This window comes from Colossoma macropomum, unplaced genomic scaffold (assembly GCF_904425465.1).
Source record: "Colossoma macropomum unplaced genomic scaffold, Colossoma_macropomum, whole genome shotgun sequence".
Classification (NCBI taxonomy): domain Eukaryota; kingdom Metazoa; phylum Chordata; class Actinopteri; order Characiformes; family Serrasalmidae; genus Colossoma; species Colossoma macropomum.
The window spans coordinates 43,549,827-43,573,866 of NW_023494785.1; the positions used below are offsets into that span (position 1 = coordinate 43,549,827).

The 24,040-nt window shown below is 40.1% G+C and overlaps 2 protein-coding genes across 2 annotated transcripts in view; one reads left to right on the plus strand and one right to left on the minus strand.

The window, feature by feature from the left end:
• Positions 1-7,167, plus strand: part of gba (glucosidase, beta, acid) — a 24,745-nt gene extending 17,578 nt beyond the window's left edge. The window contains exon 11 of the mRNA XM_036596040.1: positions 250-7,167. Coding sequence (XP_036451933.1) covers positions 250-355 — 106 coding nt within the window. The 3' untranslated portion in view covers positions 356-7,167. The remainder of the gene's footprint in view (positions 1-249) is intronic.
• On the minus strand, positions 1,215-23,072 carry rnf115 (ring finger protein 115). The gene is made up of 9 exons (XM_036596051.1): positions 22,946-23,072; positions 20,885-20,943; positions 18,360-18,414; positions 16,790-17,061; positions 12,127-12,195; positions 11,867-11,939; positions 11,588-11,681; positions 9,165-9,280; positions 1,215-8,057 (listed from the first exon to the last, which is right to left on the minus strand). The coding sequence occupies exons 1-9, from the start codon at positions 23,021-23,023 to the stop codon at positions 7,938-7,940; spliced, it is 936 nt and encodes a 311-aa protein (XP_036451944.1). The 5' UTR covers positions 23,024-23,072; the 3' UTR covers positions 1,215-7,937.
• Between the last annotated feature and the right edge of the window lie 968 nt (positions 23,073-24,040).

The window sequence follows — 24,040 nt, forward strand, 5'->3', positions numbered from 1 at the left end:
TACGTTATGCAACTCAAGTGCAGTTCTGTTTCATGCAAGTTTCAACATGCTAATGAGTTTAGAGTCAGTGCATTTTCTGTTATTTCCTAACATGTTGAAATGATCGACTCTGATAATTGACCACAGGTTACAGACGCAGCAGATAGAGGTCAGGCTGAAGAATGATGTGCCCTAATGATGGATAGTGGCTGCGCTGTGAGACTGGAGAGTTCTGCATTATAATGCACTCTGTATGTTTAAAACCTGCAGGTCTGGTGTGGAGGTTCCTTTTGAAGTGTGGGATCAGACGGTGGGCTTTTTACCCTCCAGCGCTCCTCCTCACTCCATCCTCACGCTGCTCTGGAACAGGTCCTGATTAACCCTTTACTCTCCAAACAGGAGTGGAAGGAACGCACACGGCTCTGAGCTACACTCAGACTATGCTCTCAGTATCAAACTCTCAAAAAAGACATTTCAGACATTTGCTGTGTTCCAAAGCCTGGGCTGGACGATACACGATATACGGACGAACACTTTAATTAATCAGTCGTTTTACACTTTATTAAGTAACGAAGACAAATTAATGCAAGCAACTTAAACTTTAAAACAAGCTCCGCACCAACGGCTTCGTTTTCCGCCCTATTTGTGGTGCTGATTTTTTCGCAGAGAACTGTGGGTAACCAAATGCCTGTAAGGATGCATCTAATGCGTCCTTGAAATCACTCCGAACGTAGGCTGCATTTCATGAAACTTGTTTGATGCTTGCAGCTGTTGCGGCCAAGTTTCAAGTGAGTTGCAGGATGCTTACGTTATGCAACTCAAGTGCAATTCAAGTTTCATGCAAGTTTCAAAATGCATACGAAGGGTCCTTCACTTTGGAACGGCCTGTATGATGTATCGGCCGAGAAACGCAGCAGACCTCGGCTTTGGAAAGCAGCTATTGTCAATCAACAACTTGAAAAATATTTCAACTGCATATCGTAACTAATGTGCTTTCATTTAAAGTAATAAGTTGACAGCTGCATGGACATGAAATTGAAGCCCGAAATGACCTGGCTGTTTTAAAAACACTCGTCAAATTTAAAAACCCAAGCTGGACCCAAACCCACTCGCACACACTCACAGAGGTGGATTATCTCAGACTGAGCGCTTGAGTTGGACAGTATTAAGGGTCACTTTACACATCTGGAATACACTATCAGTATTTCGTCACTATATTTAGTCAACTTCCCTTTCCACATAATTTGTCAGCCCCAGCTGCCGACTACGTCATGTGAACATTTAATGATAAATGGACCAATAGTAACGCTCCAAAACCCTTCTTACATTAACTTCCATTATAAGTGAAGAATGGGACTCATTCACCAACCGTTCTTAACAAATTTCTTCTTAAAACCCATTTACGCAGTTTTTACGAAAATTCTGACATCGTCTTTCTTATGTGGGATTTGTTCTTAGGTAAGAACAGAATCTACACACTCAAGAGCACAAAGGTGAGAACAGTGCTGCGCTTTAAGAACACGTCGTGAATCTGACGTAGACTTTTTCTTAGGACCTTTATCAACAACACATTTAAGAACAAACTGAGGAAGATGTTGGAAAACGAGGCTCAATGTTTTTTCCTTTTTCCTGAAAAAGTTTCCATTTTGGACACGAGAGACATTATCAGCATATTTTGGCAGAGAACACGTTCCACCCTCCTCTGAGCAGCTGTTAGCTCCACTATGCTAGAGTTCCTCACCCAACACCTTGTCCAGGCTCTCGTTCAGGGTAGGGCTGCATGATGAATGGTTTTGCATCAAAATTAGAAGGAATTTTCAAATCGTACCCCTCAGTTTGAATTAGAGGTTTTACCTAGAGGTGGCCGATATGGCGAAAATGCAATATCGCGATGCTTCAAGAAGTTTTCATGATACATATTTCTTTTTTTCTGTCATAAGTTGGACCAGACAAAGTAGGACGACAATATTGACAGGTTCAACATTTCACATACTAAGCTGCATTAAATCCAGGACTAGTTATGCTTTTTTGTAGTCAAACGTGCAGTCGGGAAGTGTTGTAAGGATTGACGATATCCACAGTATACTCACAAAAGCATATTGCGACACATTGTAATGCATTTGATCATGATAACGATAATTATAGTCATACTGCTTACCTGTATAATCAAGGTTGTCTTAAAAAGTGCGTAAATTTAACCTAATAACAGTCAGACCAGTCAGACCCAAACACCCATGACTGGCAGTCTGGTGCACTACGTTCTGCGTCGAAGTAGGGCTGGGCAATACCGCGATATTTATCGTGATGCACAATAATGTCGTAGATATTGGCAGTTCTTGCACAACACTGACCAAATACATGTTTAGTCTGGTTAAACAGCATAATTTGTCCTTTTTGTGAAATACTGAATAATTATCACTGTATTCATAGTTTTTGAGAGTATTTTTAATGTTTAATTACGGGTTCTTTTTTGTCAAATGTCAGAAAAAATAAATACATATCGTGTATCGCGAAGAATCATGATAGAAATTTTTGCCACATCGCCCACCACTATGTCCAGTTCCAGTATGCTGGTCTTCCTGACCAAAAACAGGCCTGAACCTCAATTTATAGACAATAATTGCACTTTAAAAAACAGTTACAATATAGAGAGAAAAAAGCACAATTAGGTATTTTTGGCAAATTTTCAAAAAGCTCATGTGACAAAAAACAGAGCATAATCTACGACCCTTTTATGTAGCGTTGCTGTCCAATGAAAAACAGTTATCTGTATTTTTACAGGAGAGGGCAAAAACCCCCTTAACTTTTAATGTAAATTAATGTAAAGAGATCTTACTGTAATTGATTTTGGGGCATTTCTATCGGTCCAATCATCATTAAGTTTTCAAATAATGTAAAGGAGAACTGATGTCTTCAAATGACGCAGAAAAATAAAAAGCATTAAAAATGGGGAGACATATTTTTCAGTCACTATAACATATATATATATATATAAAACTCGATAGTCTTTCGGTGCTTCGGCTCGGGTACCAGAACTCTACTAACGAGCCAGGTGCCCCAAATGCAACCGAGGTACGGTTACTCGTGAGTTTGAGCTGCTTATTTGGTCTTTCCGCACACGAGCACACAAACTTCTGACCTCACAGCGATTTGATTCCATTACAGATCTTTATGAATTGATGCGTCCCAAAAATTTCACCACGACTGAGTTACTTTAGTGCATCAGAATCACTATTAAAAGCACACTGAATACACGAACATTACTGGAGGAGCTGCTTACACAGTGGAATACAGACAGACATAAACATGTAATAGACAGAGTTTATATATGTAATAAACAGAATTTATATATGTAATAAACAGTTTTATTACATATACATGCTTGAATGTAGGCTTGAGAATTTTGTATCCAAACATAATCTAACATTCCATCACAGCCTTGAGATCAACGTACTGATTCATTTACACCACAGCGTCTCGCACTCTGGACCGGTCAGTAGTTTGAATTTGAAGATGTTTTTTTTTAACACACTTTGCAGTTGATTCTAATGAAAATGAAGTATATAGTGTGGAGCTTTAAAGGGACAGCATCATGGAAAAAAACTATTTTGTTGCTTTGTTTTTGAATGTATGCAAACACTTTATATTTGTTTACAAAATTTGAGTTTGAATTGCTGTTGAATTCAAATGAACATTTAAACCCACTGAAATAACAGAACTGTAATGTAATATTCTGGAAAATCACTTCCTCCATTTGATGAATGTTGAACCGTCTTGAAAGTAATTCTGTCCAGTGCTCAGAAATTTAGTTTAAAATTCTGAAATTAGCAGCCTGAAAAGTGGTCTGAATTTCTGAGTACTGAATTATTAAATCTGAATTTGTTAACACTGAAAAAAATTATCTGAATATGAACGCTTGATCTTTGGAAATCTGAATTTTACAGTGTACATTTCTGAGCACTGAAATAAAACTGAAAACAACATAATACAGAGAGTGATATTCAGTGATATTCAGTGTCTCAATTCTAAGATTTTGGTGGTGGTTAAATTGTGTTGAATTTGTTCGCTTTTAAATTTCAAGACTTTTTGTCCTTTACCTGCATCATTTTTAAAAAAGCTGTTCAAAAATCACAGCACATCTGTTTAATTTTAGCAAATTAATAGTAATTGTGCACTAAACATAGCAGAAAAATGTCATATTTAAGTGTTTACTGAGGATTTGTTAGCTGACCCGTTTACGGGTCCGTTCATCACGAGACGTTCCCACAGCGTGAAGAGCAGCTGCCACGTTTGAAGCGGTGTCGGTTTTGATATGACAGCGATGACGTGACCTCCCATCCAGCCTCCAACAGTCTAGCTGCTCAATCACGTTGTAGAAACTTGAAGTTTGTTATTAACACTGACTGAGGAGATTCCAAGTGCAAATCTGTCAATAACCATGAAAAGTGACTCATCAGAACTGCAGGACGACTGACCTGCTGTTATGATGATCTCGAGCAGCGTGTATGTGACGAGTGGAGGGAGAACATTTCAGCCTGGCTTTGAGCTTCGCTGCTGTTCTTGGCGTTAAACTCTGACCTGTTTTTATACATATCGCTGCTGTCGGAACAAAACCTCGTAACTTTACAGGATGAGGAAAAACTTTTAATGGAAATTAATGGAGAAATATTTTTTTCCCAAGGAATTCTGGACCATTTCTGTTGGTTCCTTCATGAAATTTTGACACAGCATAAACAGTGTGTTCCAATTCAGGGGCTGCATCCTTCGAAGGACGCGGTCTACGAAGGCGTGTCCTTCACAGGCTGCACAGACCCGCAAAGGCTGAACCGAAATGAGACGGTCTGCCCTCTGGCGGATTTCCTGTTTGCGTCACAGTTCTTTTAAAGTTCTTTGAAGACGGAGCCAGAAACTTTTGATTTTCATCTTTATTTTTTTCCATTTATCAAAGCTGGAGATGCTTCACCGCCGGCGCCTGATGGGATTGGCTTTTTCTTTAACATCTGTATTGCTGGCTGTTCGACTCAGTTTAAACCCAATACTTCCATTTAAAGTGTCCCCTCAGCCGCCGTTCGCTCCTCTGCTGATGCCACCATGTTCTCGAATCCTCGCCGGTACGCAGTGAACCTCGGGATCTGTTGGCTGGCGAAGGATGCACCTGTTGGATCCTTCGTTACCAAGAAAAAGGACACATTTCTCGGCCGCATATGAAGGAGCCTTCAAAATGGGACATCTAGTCACGCCACTGTGACGCAATCGGCCTTCAAATGTAGCCCCTGAATTGGGACACAGCTAAAGGGCAGCTGCCTTTTTCAAATAGTCAAAAAATGAAAATACGAGGTTTTGTCCCAACAGCAGCGAAATGCGAGTTTCATTTCAAGAATCTGATTAGATGAACTTAAAATGTACAGGGAGATTCATTCGAAAGAGGCCCCGAATATTCTGTAATAACTCTTTCTAGGATGAATCAATCTGAACCAAACAGACAGCCGTCGTGACGTTTAACCTCCGTTTGCAACTTCCAGGTGCAGACCCCCGTACCCCTTCATGTGTCTGGCAGAAAACAGGGATCACTTCCAGCATCACATGTAATGCAATCAATCACACATGTCAAGTTATGTAGCGGATTTTTTGGTTCAGATTGCTTCATCCCAACAAGAGTTACAGCAGAATATTCGGGCCTCTTTCGAGTGAATCTCCCTGTGTTAATGCCCTTTTTTTCCCCCTCTGATAAGCACTAGATAAGCATTGTGACTGTGTGCCAAAATGTTTCATGCCAATAAAAAAATAAATAAATGAATGTGTTAAACATCAATCTCGTCTGTAAAAATGCACTAATTTGGGACAAAAGTGAGCATTTATCACTGGATTAACTATGCTGTGCATAATAAAGTTCTGAAAATAAAAATTATGAAATCGAAAAGTCTCCATGGCTCCTGTGCAAATGTGTAACCAACTCATGTAAGCCTGTATTAGCAAGATCAACATGGAATTGATTTTTATTCAGTTTTATTATTAATACATCATCGTCATCGTACACATCATATATATAATATATATTTTAATATTTAGGGATTCGTCATTTTGTCATTTCCGTATGCTTTTGCTTTTCTTTGAATGAGTTTTGGAACTAAAATTATTTACAAAAAAAGTGATACAAATGAGAGTGAAAAGTGGAGAACTGGGTGTAGATGGGTCTGTGATATATACACCAGAAAGAGGTGCAGAAGGGAGAAACAATTACCCAGACAAGACGGCGTGATCCCACAAACAGGTCTTTAAAGGAGCACACCAGCGTTTTTCAACCTGATCTCCATCTACAGAGCATGATCACTTACTAAAGACAAGGATTTCAATACGTTTCACTGAACTTCTGGAATAGAAAATCCATTAAGTCAAAAATCGCTTATAATAGAGCTCAACCGGCAGCTGAATTGTGGGAAAATGTTTAAAATAAGAGTCTATATAACATAAATGTGAAACTCCAGCTGATCCACTGTAGCAGTTAGGATGATAAACAGAGAGAATATCGTACTAAAACTGTTCTTGTCAAGTTTTGTTCAACTTCGCATCATTGGAGAAACACAAAAGTAGTTCCGGTCACTTTCACCTTCCCTAAGATTTTCTTGTATCCATGATCATCAAAGCAGATCCTGTGAATTACCAAAGTCTTCCCTCTGGAACACATATTTACAGCTTAATTTACAGCCTGTGGAGAATCTACATGCTTTACAAAGTAACTTCAACTGACAGAACTTAGCAGCTGCTTCTGTTTCAAGTCGACTGGTTTTCCGTTCTAAGATCAGGGAGACGTGTTGAAGTTCTTGTCCGTGGTCATCGATCACACTCTGCAGATAGAGATCAGAATCAAACGATGGACTCTTCCTATGAAGATGGAAAGAGTGAGCAAACAAAGAGCAACAGAACGTTAGAGAGCGGCGTGAGGAATAAAGCACGTTTTTAAACTGAAGACACTGTAACCGCACGGCGATCGGGTTTCACATTGAACACGGTCTGGATCTATGGAGCCTGTAGACTTCGGCTTTACAGGAAGTGGTGCACTGTACATTCTGCAACTCGGCTTGTGGTGGCGGTTTGTGTGGGTGGGGGGGTCGAGGTGGGGGGGTCTCCAGTACCAGTAAAGTGAGAAGGCAGGAGGTGAAACCAAATGCAAAACCAAAAAAAAAAAAATGGAACAAAATTTGTCAGAGTGTAAATGTAGACACAGAGAAAGGACAGGCCACGATGGACAGAGCGCGAGAGAGATGAACAGTAAAACAGTAAACAAGCCGTAGTAAACCGTACGAGTGTGGTAAGAGAGAGTGAGAGGAGAGAGAGAGGTAGAGGGAAAAACAGAGAGAAAAAGAGAGAAAGAATGGAAAGAGAAAGAAAGAGAAGACAAAGAAAGAATGGGGAGAAAAACAAAAGTTGAGAGAGAGTATAAAAGTGAAAAAGAACAAAAAAGGTGAAAAAGTAACAAAAAAGTGGAGCGAAGGAGAACGGAGAGAAAGAAAATTAAGAATAGAGGGAGAAAGGCAAAAAAATTGCGAGATAACAGAGGAAGAAAGAGACTTGAAAGAGGAGAGAGAGAGAGGGAGAGAGAGAGGACAGCATTAAGACGGAAAGCCGTTGCGAGTGTTCAGACGACGCCTTTTCAAACCTGTGTGCGCTTCTTCTCTGTGTCTGAAGCGCTGCGACTGAAATCTTCTTTATCCTGGGTTTAAACTGCACGTTTGTGCAGAAAAACGGTCACCTTCTGTGCTGAGTGCTCACCAAGAGCACCGAACGTCACCTACTGCTGACCGCTCAACATTGAGGACGCCACTGGAAGAAAAGCACGAGGCCTCGCGTTTAAAAAGGCGTCGTCTGGACATCGCCTAACAGCGGCAAACTCTCACGGGCGAGTCAGACAGAGAGTGTGTGAGAGAGAGAGCGCAGAGATGAGACGAAGCGTAGGGGTCTCAGAAGGACCATCTCTCCTGTGTGCGGGGGTCAGTGTTTAGGGATGGCTCTGACGGAGGCTGGTTGCTGCTGCTGTCCTCTCCATTCAAACTCTTCCTGCACACGGGACACGTGTCGTGCTGCAGGCAGAGAGAGAGAGAGAGAGAAAGAGAGAGAGAGAGAGAGAATGAGTGAATGTGTGCGAGGGAAGGGGAGGTTCTGTGACATCACTGATACAACATGTGCATCTGGGTAGAAAACTGCTGTCCTGTAGAGAGCTGTTGGGAGTAGGGTGTCAGCATAAATTACGGGATTGTAGTGCTGCTGATTGTAAAATGAGCTAATATTAATAGAAAATCTAAATAATTTCGAGGGCCGGATTGGATTGTGCCACGGGCCTGATCTGGCCCGCAGGCCTTGTGTTTGACACATGGGTTCTAGGCCAAGCAGCCCCTTGAATATACCAACAACCTAGTGCTGGGCGATATGACCTCAAATCAATATCATGATTAACTGAATGTTTTACCTCGATTACGATTAATGAATGATTTTTTTTGTTTGTGTTTTTTTGTATAGTTCACTTAAAAGGTTTGTACTGTAAATATGCTCTGCATATCTTAATGAAAATTGTCTCAACAGCCAGATCGGAATTCACTTTTACGTCAATCCAACTCAACATCAGTCATAATTTCGCGCTGCTGAGACTCAAATATTTGGGGTGATATTTCTGTACAAAAGTTAGAAGAGTCTCATCCAAAACGCTCCGTGTTTGAAGAGATTTCTAAAGAAATGTCCGAATGCGGCCGCAGGACAACGAGGCTGCAGCGTCAAAGAACAGATAAAAGTCTGAAAACAATATTTAAAGAATCTGAGGACGCGAACCAAAGATGTGAGAAGATACATTTAGAAGATAATGTGAACAGCCAAACAAAAAAATATCAGATTTGGTGAGAAAATCAGATTTGGGCCACTTTTACCTGCTGTGTGAACGTAGCCTTAGCTTCCACGTCACAGACTGGACGTGGCGAAGTCACGTGATACACGCGCAGTAGTAAATTATGTCGGATAGAGGTTCTGAATGTCGGTTTCGATTACTTTTCGATTAATCGCCCAGCCCTACAACAACCCCTCTCGACTGTGGAAAACCACTGTAAGCCACAGCCACAGACTCCTCTGCCCCACCTCTTCTTTACCCCTTGTCCCTCCTGTGTTTTTTTTATGAATCTTCACTCCCATCCCAGTCTTACCAGTTCTAGCCAGGGTACGATGCAGTCGCTGTGGAAGAAGTGGTTACAGGGCAGCTGCCTGACCGGCTCTCCGACCGTGTAGTCCTCTTTACACACCGGACACTCCATACTGCTGTCTGAGAGAGGGAGAGAGAGAGGAGGTCAAGAGGAATACCTGCCTTGTAGCAATGTAATTGTTTATCTGGTATACCATCTGAAATTCTTCTAAATAAGGATGAATGATAAACATTTTTTCCCTTCCAATACAGATCATGAACTGATACCTGATCCTGACTCTAACCTGACTCATCAACAGGTGCCTTTAATTCCTGATATTTATACAATTCAACATTTTAAAATGTTTTATTTTGGTAAAATCTGTGTTCTGGGTCACAAACAAAGCGTGCTACGCTGAAATGAATGGCAGTTTCATTTGAACAGTTTTGAAGCTATGAAGAGCCACTGTGCTCTTTGCTATGGTTTATCTTTAAATGCTCTATTAAATCTGATGGACTGAGATGCAGGCATACTCGTTTGAAGTGGTTTGATGTGAAGCGCTTCAGTGTCTGAGACATTGTTTTATGACAGTTTTGAGAATGTTTTGGCCTAAAACATATACTTTTTAATCCATTTAAGCAAAATAGTCCCCAAAGACAACTTTTTTTTTTTTCAAATTATCCATTATTTTACCATCTTCCATTACATTACATTAACCATTACATTGAAAACTCAGAAGTCACATGTAGGTTCACTGGTGTGTTTGGACACTACACAAAACAGGAAATTAAAAAAGTAAATTAAATATAAAATTAGAGTCTCTTAAGTTTCTCTACGGTGGACCATTTCGCATCAAACCACTCTGAATGACTTTGTTTACATCTCCACCACCAAATTATGCATTTGAAAAATGGGTGGAATTCCCCTTTAAGTCCACGTTGAACAGTGGATGCCATCTAATGGTTTTTACTTTGGCACTTTCCTCAGGTGGTTCATTTATATTGGCTGAATTTTTTCTTCACGGTTCCGGCTTGTAGCACTTCTTGAGTGATGTTTTCTGAGATAATAAAACACTTTGATGTGTCATGCTGAACTTGACTGTTATAAGACAATCATTTTCCAAACTACAAGCCGTGTGGCCAGTGTGGTCTTCTTAATGATATTACACTGACTTCATCTACAGTAGCTGGATTATGTTATTGATCAATTGATCAATTGAACATGTGATGCATGACACAGTTTAACCTGTAACTCCTTGGAACCACCGGTGGTTCCAAACCACACTTCATCATATTCTTTACTTTATAACTTTCATATTTCATAAGCTTCATTCTAAAGGTGGGGGTCATATGAGAGCTGTAACTGTCTTCTTTCCAGTCAAACAGATGGGTTAAAACTTTATGATACAAGAAGCTGAACAATTTTCTACTGAAAGTCGACTCATTTTTCCACAAATCTGAGCTACAAACTGGATCACGGATGGCGTCTCTTTAGTGATCTGCACTGTAAAAATGATTTTTTATAAAAAAAATACAAAGAGCATCTAGGATTTTTGGCTTTCAGCAGTAAATTGCAAGCATATAGCAATATGGTTATGATCATAAAACACATTTTCTGTTAATTTGAGGGGAACTTTTACAAAAAAAAAAATCTACTGTTACTTTCATTCAGTTACTGAATAATTTGCCTTATGATTTGGGCAGGTAAATTCAGATGGAAAAACCGAAATATATCCACGAGCATAAGAGGTTAATGTCCAGTGTCTACTGAAGTTGAATAAAAATAAATAAATAAATTAATTAATTTAAAAAAAAAAAATTATATAAGTTCTGACTGAGTTCTCATTGAATTCTCGTTCAACCCACTCGCAAAAGTCAGATTCATCCACTTGCGGGGGTCCGAGGCACGACCCATGCTACAAAATGTTCTTCCGCACATTACATGCAATAATACACTTCTGCCAGAGAGGTCGCCAAATCCCCGAATCTTACACAGTGCAGCTTTAAAGTAGAAGTTCAGCTACTCCTAAATATGCCAACCTGACTAAAATGAATGCAAGCTGTCATGCTAACTGCTAGCTGCTATTCACCTTCGTTCACTATTAGCAACCTTAGCATTTATAACGGAACTATTCAGTTAAAATGTGAAGTGAAACAGGTGTTCTGATCTTTAGGGATGCACAGATATGGGAAACGTGGAGCGATGCCAACATCTGATATTTTTCATACGACACAAAGCTGATATAATTGGGACCAAATTCACCTGGATTAGCATTACAGAGAACAGCTATAGTGGTCAAACTAGCAGTCAAATCTGTCCGATGCAGTTTTTTTTAATCAATTATCTGCTGATACAGATATGATTCCAGTATTCCTGCCACTGATGTTTTTTATCTGACCAGCAACTGAAGCAATGAGTTCAGCAGAGTTTCTTATAACGAGACTGACCAGCCTGTTCCTGAGAGACGATGACTGTAGGGAGGGAGGAGATCTTCTCTTTGTCTGCAGGAGGAGGACCTGTGTTCTCAAACTGACCCAGTAACTGAGAGAGAGAGAGAGAGAGAGAGAAACAGAGAGAGAGAGAATCAGTCAACTGAGGATTCAGTTTATATCACAATACCTACATTTAGAGTCAATTATTCATCAGAAAATGCAACAAAATGATACTGTAATAAATCTGCATGGATGTCATGTTTTGTTTTTTAACATGTCTAGGTTTTTTGATACCTGTGTAATGACGGCATCCAAACCCCCCTGTCCCCAGGCGTAGTCACCAGGGTTCGAGTGCAGCATCCCCGTCCTAACATCACACAAACAGACAGTTATGCTCACAAAATAGCACATTTAAGCTCATACGGGCATCCTGTGACTTACTGTAATATAAATGAATTAATAAGTTAATAAACTCAAACAGATTTCAGCTTCCGGCTCAGAATAAGCATTTGATTTATGACATTGGCTGATTTGAAAGTGATGTTTTCATTTACCATGACAGTGGAGGTGAACCTGGAACTCCTGAATTGGCAAAAAGTCCAGCGAGAAACTGTTGTACTATTCTAAAAAAGGAAAAAAGGAGATTTATAGGCGTGCACTGCAACTGATTCATTCTACTTTTGTTGAAACTGAGAAAAGACAGACGGTACAAAAAAAGGACTCTAAAAACAGATGTGCTAAAAAACAACACATGCTGTCTCGAACTAGACACGTCAGGTGTTCAGTTGGAGACGACACATTCTTTGTTAGTTTTAACACAAAATGTGTTAAACCAGAAAATAATATGACACAAAAAGTGTTAAAATGGGTAAGACAGGCAAGGCCGGGCGTCACTAGACGAACTTTAAAATCTTAACAGATTTCTAAAACGGAGAGCATCACACACTTAATGTCAGTTTGCCACAGAGTGTCTTGTCTTTTTGTCGTGAGGTGCTCAGACTGGATGACACGGCAAAGAGAGAGAATAACACACATAACGAGCTTCAGCTATGAGTAAGAACTCAAACTCCCAGATCTCCTCAGATCTCATGGTGTTAATAAGTGGTGAGAAGTGCTGATATCACAGTGAAAGCTGAGCTGAAGCTGTAAACAGAGTGTTTTGACGTCGGGATCAACGTTATAAACATGATATCGGCTCTTATCTGCTGTTTTACTCACAGCTCCTCTGTCTCCGCTCCACTGTTCAGACGTCTCTTTGCCTATTTCTCTGCTCTTCTACTCTCTGATTGGCTGTTTGAGTCACTTGCTGAGTAAATCTCTGACCGTCTCTCACTGCAGGACTCGTGAATGTTTTGAAATATCAAACGTGTTTGATAATATCTGAGTGTCTCTGATCACTTCAGAGCTCGATCTGATCGGAGGGCTAAAGATTCACTCGTTTCTCCTCTCACACTACAGATCATCCGCACCATCACTCTCTTCCGATCTGAAAAATCGCTTTAGACTGGGAATATTTGTGGCAAGGGGCAAATCGGCGTTAAAATCGAGCAAAAAAAAAAATCATCCAATTTAATGGTCCAACTTAAGTGTGTTGTTATTTAAACGCGTCACTTTTTTAGATTATACATTAAAACAGGTCAAAACTTTCTGTGCAAACTTCCAAAGCCTGGCACCATTAACCTTTTCAGCGTCAGCTGTATGAACTGAGCACTGTCACACTTGGGCCGTTTCACATCTGAAGTGGACGGAGACCGCTGAGTCATGGTTTCTTATGCATATCGCTGTTGTCGGAAGAAAACCTCGTATCTCCAAAATGGTAACTTTACAGGAGAAGGAAAAAACACGCTTTACTTTTAATGGAAGTCAATGGAACCAGAATTTTTTCCAAGTCATTTTGGGTCGTTTCTTTTGGTCCATTCATCATGAAATTTACACACAATGTAAAGAGCAACAGGTTTTTCTCAGATTACGGCAAAAACTGAAAAAAGACAAAAACGGAGATATGAGGTTTTCTTCCGACAACAGCGATATGTGAACACATCAAACAAACTCAGAACCTCTAAACGGCCCCAAAAATGGTTCGGTTCATTTGTAGTTCGTTTTGTGGTTTGATTGATTTGTGCACTGTGAAAACAAAACGGCCCCAGTCTGCTTTTGCTTTATGGTGAAGACCTTGAGGCTCAGCGTACACACAGCCACAGTCTTCAGCACTACAGCAGGTAAAACAGACCAAGGATCATTTATAAGGTTCTACTCAGGATAAAGTCTGTCCGAGATCTGCGACAAGACAGCAGCGCTGACATATTAAAGCAATACAATGCGAGAGCCCGCGTGATTTTACCATGTTAAAGGCTCATGCCTTCACACTGAACGCTAAATGAATGGTTCCTCTCACCACCCGAAAAATTAGATCAACAAAACACTGCACCCACCGTGAGTGCTGTGAAAGAGGTCTGAGTTCTAATGGAGTTGTTGTCTGAACAAGAAGTGGTCGGAGATCTCAAAGGACCAGAAAGAAAAAGAGGAGAGTCCTCTATAGTTCACTTACATTGTGAACACTAAAAGAACTGAGGTCAACTGAGGCATTAAATTTAGTGGGAAAAGGCCTCCAAATGACGTATTTTGTCCAAAATAATTCAAATACCTTTGTAAAATGTATGTTCAATATAGCACTAAATTTATCAAAATACGTAAAACTATAGTCTTAACTTTGTGTGCGTTTTTCAACCATTCATAAATTTCCTTCATTTTCACTCCAAGTCATCAAAATTAGTGGGAAAATGCCTCCAAATGATGTACTTTATCCAAAATAATTCAAATTGCTTCATAAAATGTACGTTAGATGTAGCGCCAGGTCAATTCCCTTTCAGGTTCACTTTAACAGAACTCAGTTAAAAAACAAAGGTAACGCTTTCTTTTACAGTCCCCCAAGTTCTAGGTATTAACCAGTATGTGTGGGGTACAAACTCCAAAGTATTAGGTAATTATTTTAGGTGACAAGATGGTAAGTAGCAGAATAGTCTAAATTAATTATACTGAAATGTCTCACAGGTTCTAGGTATTACCCAGCTAAGGGTAAGGTATAAATTCCAAAGTACTGGGTAATTATTTTAAGTAATAAGATGGTAGTCTAAATAAATTATTATGAAATTATGTGAAAAGAACTAATCAGCAAGGTGTAGGAATTAAGACATTCTTGTACAATATTGTACACTGTAATGTACAGGAATTATTGTGTCAAAATAGAGTTGAAGCACTCAAAAGGTTTTAATAAACAGGTATTACGAATCCTGCTTTCTCTTATAGTCTGTTTACAGTTGCATAACAAGTGGCAATTTTTCTGAACTTTGTGGTCAGAACCCAGTAGAACCATAGAAAGAGTCCCTGCTTTCTTTTACAGTTCAGATTCAGTTTAGTATCTAGGTAATAAACAGATACACACTATTTAAGACTCTACAGATTCGAGTGAGCTGAGCTCCGACTTACATCCTGTTTATTCTTTTGAAGTTCCAGGTAAATACATTATAACACACAGATACATTCCCTCTAATACTGACAATCTAGTACCCATGTGTCAAACACAAGGCCCACAGGCCTGATCTAGAACCTGTGAGACGTTTCATAGTAATTCATTTAGACTATCCTGGTGCTTAATATTTTCTCACCTAAAATAATTACCTAGTACTTTGGAGTTTGTACCCCACACTTACCTGGTTAATACCTAGAACTTGGGGGACTGTAAAACAAAGCGTTACCAAAAGAAACTATATGTGAAAACACTGAAGAGTGTGCCACCTGAAAAAATAGGTGCGAAGTGAGTGAAACTAAATTTAGTATATTCTCTATAAGCATGTGTGATATGTCTTTCTCACCATAGTTAATAGCGCAGTCATGTTGTTCTTTTCATGCTCTACCTTCCCTTACATAACAGTAAGCTCCGCCCACACAATCTGATCGATTAAAAGATATTCTGCCTGTGTTGTTACAACAGCAAGTGTTCCACCATACCTGCATTATTCCACTCACCACTGCCAAGCAACAACAATGCTTACTTCACTGTAAACTTCTGGAACTACTTTTTTTGGCAGAAGAATTAATTTGTCACTATATAAAAACATGACAATTTTTTGCTTTACTTCTTCTTTTAGTTGGTAAAACTGCTGTTGGTGGTGCGTTATGGAGAATAAAACCATGGCTGTGATGATCTACCGTGCCCGAATCACAGCTGAGACGTTATTCACCCTGTCCTGTGCACTCTCTAAGAGCCTGATTACTCATATCATGAGAGGCATCCACTCATCCACCTTTGCACGCCTACAAACTTCAGTGACGAATAACACCATCATAAAGCGACACCAATTCGCTGTATGAGCTATTTTAAATCTGGCTCATGCTAATGCTAATTCTCCACTGGTGAACTGGGCTTCCCTGTCAGAGACTCACAGGATCTCCTCTTTAATTTAAGACCGGTGAGTGGAGTATTACATAACAAACAAAGGCAGAGATTCAGATTTCAGTAGCCAGGAGAAAGCCAGACTAGGAGAAGAAAGAAAGAAGGTGAGAGGGCAAACAAGAACGAGAACAATAGTAAGAGGCATGAAGCAAAATGCCAGAGAAATGACTAGAGGCCACTGCGAGAGATGGAAAGGAAACAGAAATTGTGAGATGGTTCTGCTGAACTGCTGTACTGAACTACATACTGTTAGTAGGACATGCTAAATAGAGCCGAGAGGCTGAAACAAGAAGATTAGAGGTATAAAAGTAGACAGAAAGTAAAGTGATGATGAAAAATCCTCCCAAATGGAGCTGATCAGCTTCCGTTTGCTCTGGAGCTACAAGGCTAATGTAGCTAAGAAGTAATAGAAGCACCCTATCGGTTAGCACGGTGCTAACTGCACCACGTTTGTAGAGAACAGTGAGTCACACAGTGTCTGAAAGCACAAAACCGAGTCTATGAGAGACACTGAACGACTCCACACCCTGTGAGGTGAGTGAGCGATGATTCAGGCATTCAGTTAGCACCATGATAACTGCAGGGGTGTAGCTAGAACCTTTAGAATGGGGTTAACCTTGTAGCTCCGACGCAAAATTAAAGAAGCAAACTTAAGAAACCACACATCTCGGCTGACTGACTACACTTGGGGTGACGAGGGAAACAGGAAAACTGGTAAATCAGATTTTTGGCTGAACTATCGCTTAAAGCACTAAAGCGCTCACCCCTCTACAGCTGGAGATCGATCCGGTCGGCTGCTTCCTCTGGACCTGTATCTCCTCTGAGTGTGTAAGCGTGGGGGACGGCCGGGCCCCCAGTGCTCTCCTCCTCCTCCTAACGGACCCCCGAGGCCCCCGCCGAGTCCACCAGGGACAGACCCGCCAAACGGCCCCCCGCCCAGACCCAAACCCCCACCGCCTCCGGGCACCCGCGGCTCTGAATCAGGGCTGTCCAGGTCCACTGTGAACGGCCGCTCCACAAACAAAAGCTGCCAAAGCTAAAAGAGAGAGAGAGAGAGAGTTTATTGATTCAAATAACCAAAATGAAACAATACACACATTTTCAGGTTTGGCACGATCTTCGATTTTAAAGTCATGATTCAATTCGATTTGGATGTTTAGTGTTAAAATGTCTCAGTTCTATAGAGCTGGGTCATTCTACAGAAACGTCCACTTTTCTGTCTCTCCATAGGAGTCACTGGTGTTACTGATCCTCATTGGTGTTCCACATAATAAAGGAACACCAGAGACATTTTTAATGAACAATGCATTTTACAAAATGCTACAGAGCATAAAACCACATGTCAATCATGGAATATCCACTAAAATATGGAATTTAATCCATTTGTATTCTATTTTTTCACAGTTACCTCAGAATAAAGTCGGTCACACCAGTGACTTCAGCTAAAAGCTTCATATGAAATCATGAGCTGAATGAGAAAATCTCTGATAACTGAAAGTCACAGTGGACTCACCATGTGCTTTTCTTCATAGATCCTCAGAAAACAGGTAAAAGGAAGTCAAGTGATGTCATCAGTGTGATTTTTGTTTCAAAATAAGAAATTTTTTGTTACGCAGTAACACCAGTGACACAGTGACTCCTGGGGACAACTTTCATTAAATTTTTTATAATATTTATTTGGCATTTGTTTTCTTTATGTCATTCATATATTCATATATTTCATAGTCATGTATAGATTATTGCAGTTAAAACTGCAGAAAAACATGTTTATTACCTCAAAATATGGCCTCAGCCTTCACACATGACTGTGAGGACGAGCTCTTCTGTGGTGCTTGGAATTCTTTATAATCGATTTCAAAAACAGTACTGCTAAATTGAGGCTCAAGAAGGTGTAACTGTTAAAATAACTTTTTATTTATTTTACATAAATAAATTGTAACCCTAACATGTTTTTCAAGTGTAATATATCTGTAAACACTAGGGACACAAAAATGGACGTTTCTGTAGAATGACTCAGCTGTGATTTTATACTTCACAGGTCAGTTTGGCTCAAATAAACACAGAAATAAATAATGAATAAAACAGCCAACCACATAAACCCCAAAAACCAACACCTCTACAGTTTATAAGCTCTTCAGAAAAACAAAAGCCCAGTCATCTGAGTGTGGGAGTGTTCACAACCTAAGCCCCGCCCCCTTCACCCTCTTTACTCGGATAGCCTGCACCCAGCTGCCTGTGGTGAAATCATTTTAATGTGCATTTGTGCGTTTTAAAACATTTCCAGGCAGCCAGCTGGTCTACCGAATCCAGAACATTCACCAAATATTAACGTACCTCTGCAAACTGTGAAGCTGTGTCATCAAGGCCATTGGAACTACTGTCCAGAAGACTAAAAAGAACATAATCACAATGTTAGCAAACAGGGCTGCTCATACTAAACGAGCAATTAGTGTTTATAAAAAAAGCGCCAAAACAATAAACACAGAGCTGTCAAATCCACTGCTACACCTGCACCAAAAATGAAACCAAAACATTACGACCACCTCCTCGTTTCTACACTCATTGTCCATTTTATCAGCTCCACTTACTATATAGGTGCACTTTGTAGTTCTACAGTTACAGACTGTAGTCCATCTGTTTCTCTGCATACTTTGTTAGCCCCCTTTTACCCTGTTCTTCAGTGGTCAGGACCCCCATAGACCCTCACAGAGCAGGTACTATTTGGCTGGTCGATCATTCTCAGCACTGCAGTAACACTGACGTGGTGGTGTGTGTGTGTGTGTGTGTGTGTGTGTATTCTGAATGGCCTCAATCAGACTAGACTATTCCGACTGAGGTGTTTACATGGACGTATTCTCTTCCGATCGAGATATTAGTTGGATTATTAACGGATTATCAGGCTGCATGTAAACGTGGCTTGTGATGAAGTTTAATAGTAGACTCATCTTCAAGCTACATCACTTCAGCATGTATGTAGCATTACTTGTATTTTGGCTGCTAAATGAACTCATAATACAGAGGATCCAGAAACACTACGGAGAAAAAATATACACAGGGAAAAAATGGCTTTGGGACATTTTATCTTGGCACTGATTATCAAAAATGCCATTTATTTCTGACACAGAGACCCAGAGTTCCTACAGGCACATCTACAGAATGATGACAAGACATCAGAGGTGTATTGAGAAGTAAACCTTTTTTGATTGATTGATTTGAACTGATTAATCATGACAGCTCAAATGCAATGTGGGACTTTTCTGGCATTTGATAGTGCAAACAATGTACACACTTAAAAATGAGTCCCCCAAGAAACCTTTGCATGGTTAAAGGGTTCTTTTGATCATAAAAGCGTTCTTTAAATTGATGGAGTAATGTGCTGTATCTGGTTCTATATACCACCAAAAAGGGTTCTTCTATTGTAACGAGCTTGACATTGTAACAATAGAAGAACCCTATTTGGTTCTATATAAAACCCCTTTATGTATTTCCATGAATACTTTTCTGCTTTCTTCTGTTGTTCTTTTACTTCATATTGGTACACTTAGATGGTTCTTCAAGGGTGAAGAAAATGGTTCTATATAGAACCATGAACACTCAACGAACCCTTTGTATGATTAAAGGGTTCTCTGCATCATGATGGAGAATGTGCATGAATGTGCTACAGACGGTTCTATACAGAACCTCTTGGAAAACGGTTCTACACAGCATCCAGAAGGGTTCTGCTATTGTTACAAGCTTGTCATTGTTACAATAGAAGAACGCTTTTGGGTGCTATATATAACACTTTTCAAAAAGGTTCTATATAGAACCGTCTACAGCACATTCCCCATCAATCTATAGAACCCTTTCCACGATGCAAAGAGTTCTTTAAAGTGTTAATGGTTCTATATAAAACCATCTACAGCCCATTCCCCATCAATCTATAGAACCCTTCCACGATGCAAAGAGTTCTTTAAGCGTTAACGGTTCTATACAGAACCAACGGGTCTTATTCACCAACCGTACTTAAGAAGAAATTTCTACTTTAAACCCACTTAGGCAGTTTTCACGAAGATTCTGACGTTCACCAGTGTTCTCTTATGTGGGATTTGTTCTTAGGCAAGAACCGAATCTACACACACTCTAGAGCACAAAGGTGAGAACAGCTCTGCGCTTTAAGAACCCGTCATGAATCTGACATAGACTTTCTAGGGACCTTTCTCAACAACACATTTAAGAAGAAACTCAGGAAGATATTGGTGAATTAGGCCCAGTGTCTTTGTTAAAGAACCCTTGAAGAACCATCATTTTTAAGTGTGTGCATTAAAAGACGACTGAAATTTCTTTGCTGTTTTTTTTTTCCTAAGAGCTGTAAATGTTGTTAGTTCCCAGCATACTTTTCACCCCTTGGTCCATTTCAGAAAAATAAACTGCAAAAACTGAATTCTCTGTTTCTGCAATGACACGAAAACCGACTGGTTTACATATATCCGCCTAGAGCAGTTTAGCTCCGCCCATTCACGCTGAAGTTGCAAGTGTTTCAGCCCGGATCGTTTTCTAAACAGCCAATCAGAACCAAGCTCATTTGGTCATTTGCATATCCATCTCAAAATCACAGTAATAAAAGCAGCCTGCTTAATTTCCAAGGGAAAGACTGAGGCTGGTAAAAATGAATCAGTACATAATGTCACATCACACAAATGCCACAGCTGTGATACAGCACAAGAAAAATGCTGCGCATGATGCTGAACGCTTAAAAAGGAAACTTATCTGGTGTCTTCTAAGCACAACCACAAGCGCAGCAGTCGTGCAGGACCTGCCGCATGCCATTAGAGCCAACAGACAATGAGGAAGTAGGCAGACTGGACGAGAAACCTCACCTGGAGTCCTCCGTCACCTCCTCGATGAACCCTGAGTCACATCTTGGGCAGATATACTCCTATAGACAAGCAACACATCATCAGCTGTTAACTTCCAGTTTTAATTCAAAAATGACACCTACAAATAAATAAGGGAATCATGTGAGCTGCTGGTTGGTTCTAAGCAGGACACTTCCCCATTCTTTATAGCAATGCGTTCCCAGAAACACTATAAATGTTACTTGGCAAAAAACCCACTTTTTTGACCCTTACTAGGGGCTGAACAACTTGGGGAAAATATCTCATTGAGATGTTTCCTGGCTCATTTGGAATTTAAATACAATTATTTCATGTAAACGAATTTCCAGGCCTATTTTTTGGCCAAGAAGACCATAATATCCACCTCTTCTGGCATGAAGCTAGAACACTGAGTGTGTCAGACGACCAGTTGTGATGGTTGTGATTAGATTTGGGTGATAAGGCACAATGTAACATCACAATACTTCAGGACGTCAACATGTCAACACAAAACAGTTTATACACGTCATGATATTTATATTTTTCTGACATCTAATAAGTTAAAACAGTGCTATGTTTAAAAATACTGTCAAAAATTATGAATACGATTACTTGAATTCTTCATTTCACACTCTGTGCTGCAATAAATCTAATTAAAAATGACTATTTAAGCTCAAGCATGCAGTTGGGATGTGTTTTTAAGTACTGACGATATCCAGAATATGCTCAGATAAGCACATTGTGACACAGCGATGTAATTATCACGATAATGATAAATACTGTCCAGCTCTAGATGTGATGTCACATATATACAGAACATGGGTGTTTTGTTGCTTCTCCATTTTATTAGGTTAAATTTCCTCATTTAAAACTTAAGACAACATTACTGATAATTTAAAATAATAATAATAATACTAATAATAATTGCGATTTTGATATAAAAACAATTCATCGTTCAGCCCTAACACTTACTGTGCAGGTCTTCAGCTCGTCCAAAAAAGACAGCTAGCTAAGCCATGAAGTCACCCTCTAAGCTCAGTATGACAAGCAGCTGTTTAATTCCAAGAGATGAAAGTAATCAAGACGCTTGTTGAAATTTCAAGGCATGAATTAATGACACGCTGACAGAACGAGGGCAGAGTAAGGCTGGGCGATACGGCAAAAAAATATAATATCGTGATACTTCAAAAAATTTTCACGATACACAATATGTCACAATATTTACTTTTTTAGACATCTGATAAGTTGGAACCAAGAAAAAAAAAGACCCAGCAGAGCTAAATAAAAAAAAATACTATCAGAAACTGTGAATTGATTTTTTTCGTCAATATCTGTGCACTAAATCGAGCCAAATGGGACTCACTTTGCCCTCTTTACAATGACACATGCAATCGGTGAGTATTCTTCAAGCACTGGAGACACACAATATGTTCAGAAAAGCTGAATCGTGACATAATTTATCGCGATAACGATACATACCGTTATTATTGCCCAGCCCTAGGTCAGACTGAAAAATACAACGTTCAGAACTAAAATAGGCCACACTTTTTATATTTCACTTTCAGTTTAACTTTGTCCAGCCACTCTCAACTAAGCCCTGGGAAACATTTAATGTCTTTCTGCTACTTTTTGACACGAACTGTAAATATCACAGCTACAGTTGAGAAATATTCAGCAGAAAATGAAGAAAATACTTGGAAATGGAAAGAAACGCTGCCTCCACTCTTCCTGTGTTTTTGCAAGAGCTGTTTTCATACGTTCGGCGTAAAAAGAGGCAATAAAACGTCTCAGATTTACACGAACAGGTAGACATACGTTCACCTAGACATATAAAGACACAATAAAGCTCAGTCTCCTTTGCTGCTCCGGCCCAAAAACAACAACAACAATAACAACAACCTGAAACACTAGCGCTGGGCTAGCCTGGTTAGCTTGCCTGGCTAAGTTCGAGCTAGCTTCGTCGAGCGACATTCACAAAATAAAGAGCGCTAACTCGGCTGTCACGGCTCGGTAAAGGTGGAGGAAGGCTGGGGTGAAGAGAAGGACCTGAAAACACCCTCTTACCGGGAGTTTGGGGCTCACTTCGCCTTTACAACAGTGACAGAAGAAGCGATGCGGAGGAACCGCCGCAGCCTCCGCCATCTTACCATGAAGGGGGAAAACGGGCTGGAGCGATTACGTCAGCACTGGGGCGGAGCCAAGAGCGACGTTGGAAGTGACGCCACACGTCTGTGTGTTCTAACATTCGATTCAATTCAGGGAACCGAGTCTTTTGAGCTGTCCGATTCGACCGATTCATTGATTGAGGTCAATTGAACTGTTATGGGCCTGTCCCCTAAAGAGGTCTGCTGGTGACATCCCGTATAAATAAAAATAATGCGTGGCCACGACTTAGGCGTGGGAATGAGATGATTAAGTCGTGGCCACGACTTAGTAAAGTGTGGGAACGGGATCCTAACGCACAGAAAGCAGTGATCTCGTTCCCATGCCTTACTAAGTCATGGCCATGACTTAATCATCTCATTCCCACATCTTACTAAGTCGTGGCCACGCATTAGGATCTTGTTCCAGAGTGTTAATAAGGCATGGCCACGCGTTAATTTTATTTATTCAGGATGTCATCATCAGGGCTCCATACGGGGCCTGCTGTTGACATCCCATATAAATAAAAATAATTCTGCATTAACGCATGGGAACAAGATCCTAATGCAGGGCCATGACTTAGTAAAGCGTAAGGCCTCAACAAAGGCCATAGAAGGTGCTAATGAGCACCCTTTGAACGGCAAAATGAGAAACAGTACATCTTACAGCCTCATGGTCCTCGCGTGCATCAATTTCATGTTGTTTTGTGAACAAAAATTCTAAAATCACATTTTTAAAATTAATTTAAAAGCCACAAGATCTTATACAGTCAGTATCTTGAGTGCTTGAGCTCCTGTGCTAAATCCAGAAACACATCATGTACCATCAAGACCACAAAAACCAAGTGTAGACAGGACTGAACACTGAGGGAGTCTGACGTCCACAATGATCAACTCAACTTTATCATCACAAACCATGAACAAATAACTGAAATAGAAGTCACCTATAGCCTGTAGAGAGAGGAAAGGGGTTGCATTTAAAGGATAAATTCCTCTAATTTGAGCAAAATAGACCCCA

What these genes read in the sequence shown, in the direction of transcription:
- rnf115 (XM_036596051.1), bottom strand. Translation starts at nt 23,023, where the DNA reads ATGGCGGAGGCTGCGGCGGTTCCTCCGCATCGCTTCTTCTGTCACTGT. An exon ending in GGTTCACCTCCACTGTCATG is followed by an intron (nt 11,940 to 12,126) that starts GTAAATGAAAAC and finishes GTGTGATGTTAG; the next exon opens with GACGGGGATGCTGCACTCGA. An exon ending in TGGATGCCGTCATTACACAG is followed by an intron (nt 11,682 to 11,866) that starts GTATCAAAAAAC and finishes TCTCTCTCTCAG; the next exon opens with TTACTGGGTCAGTTTGAGAA.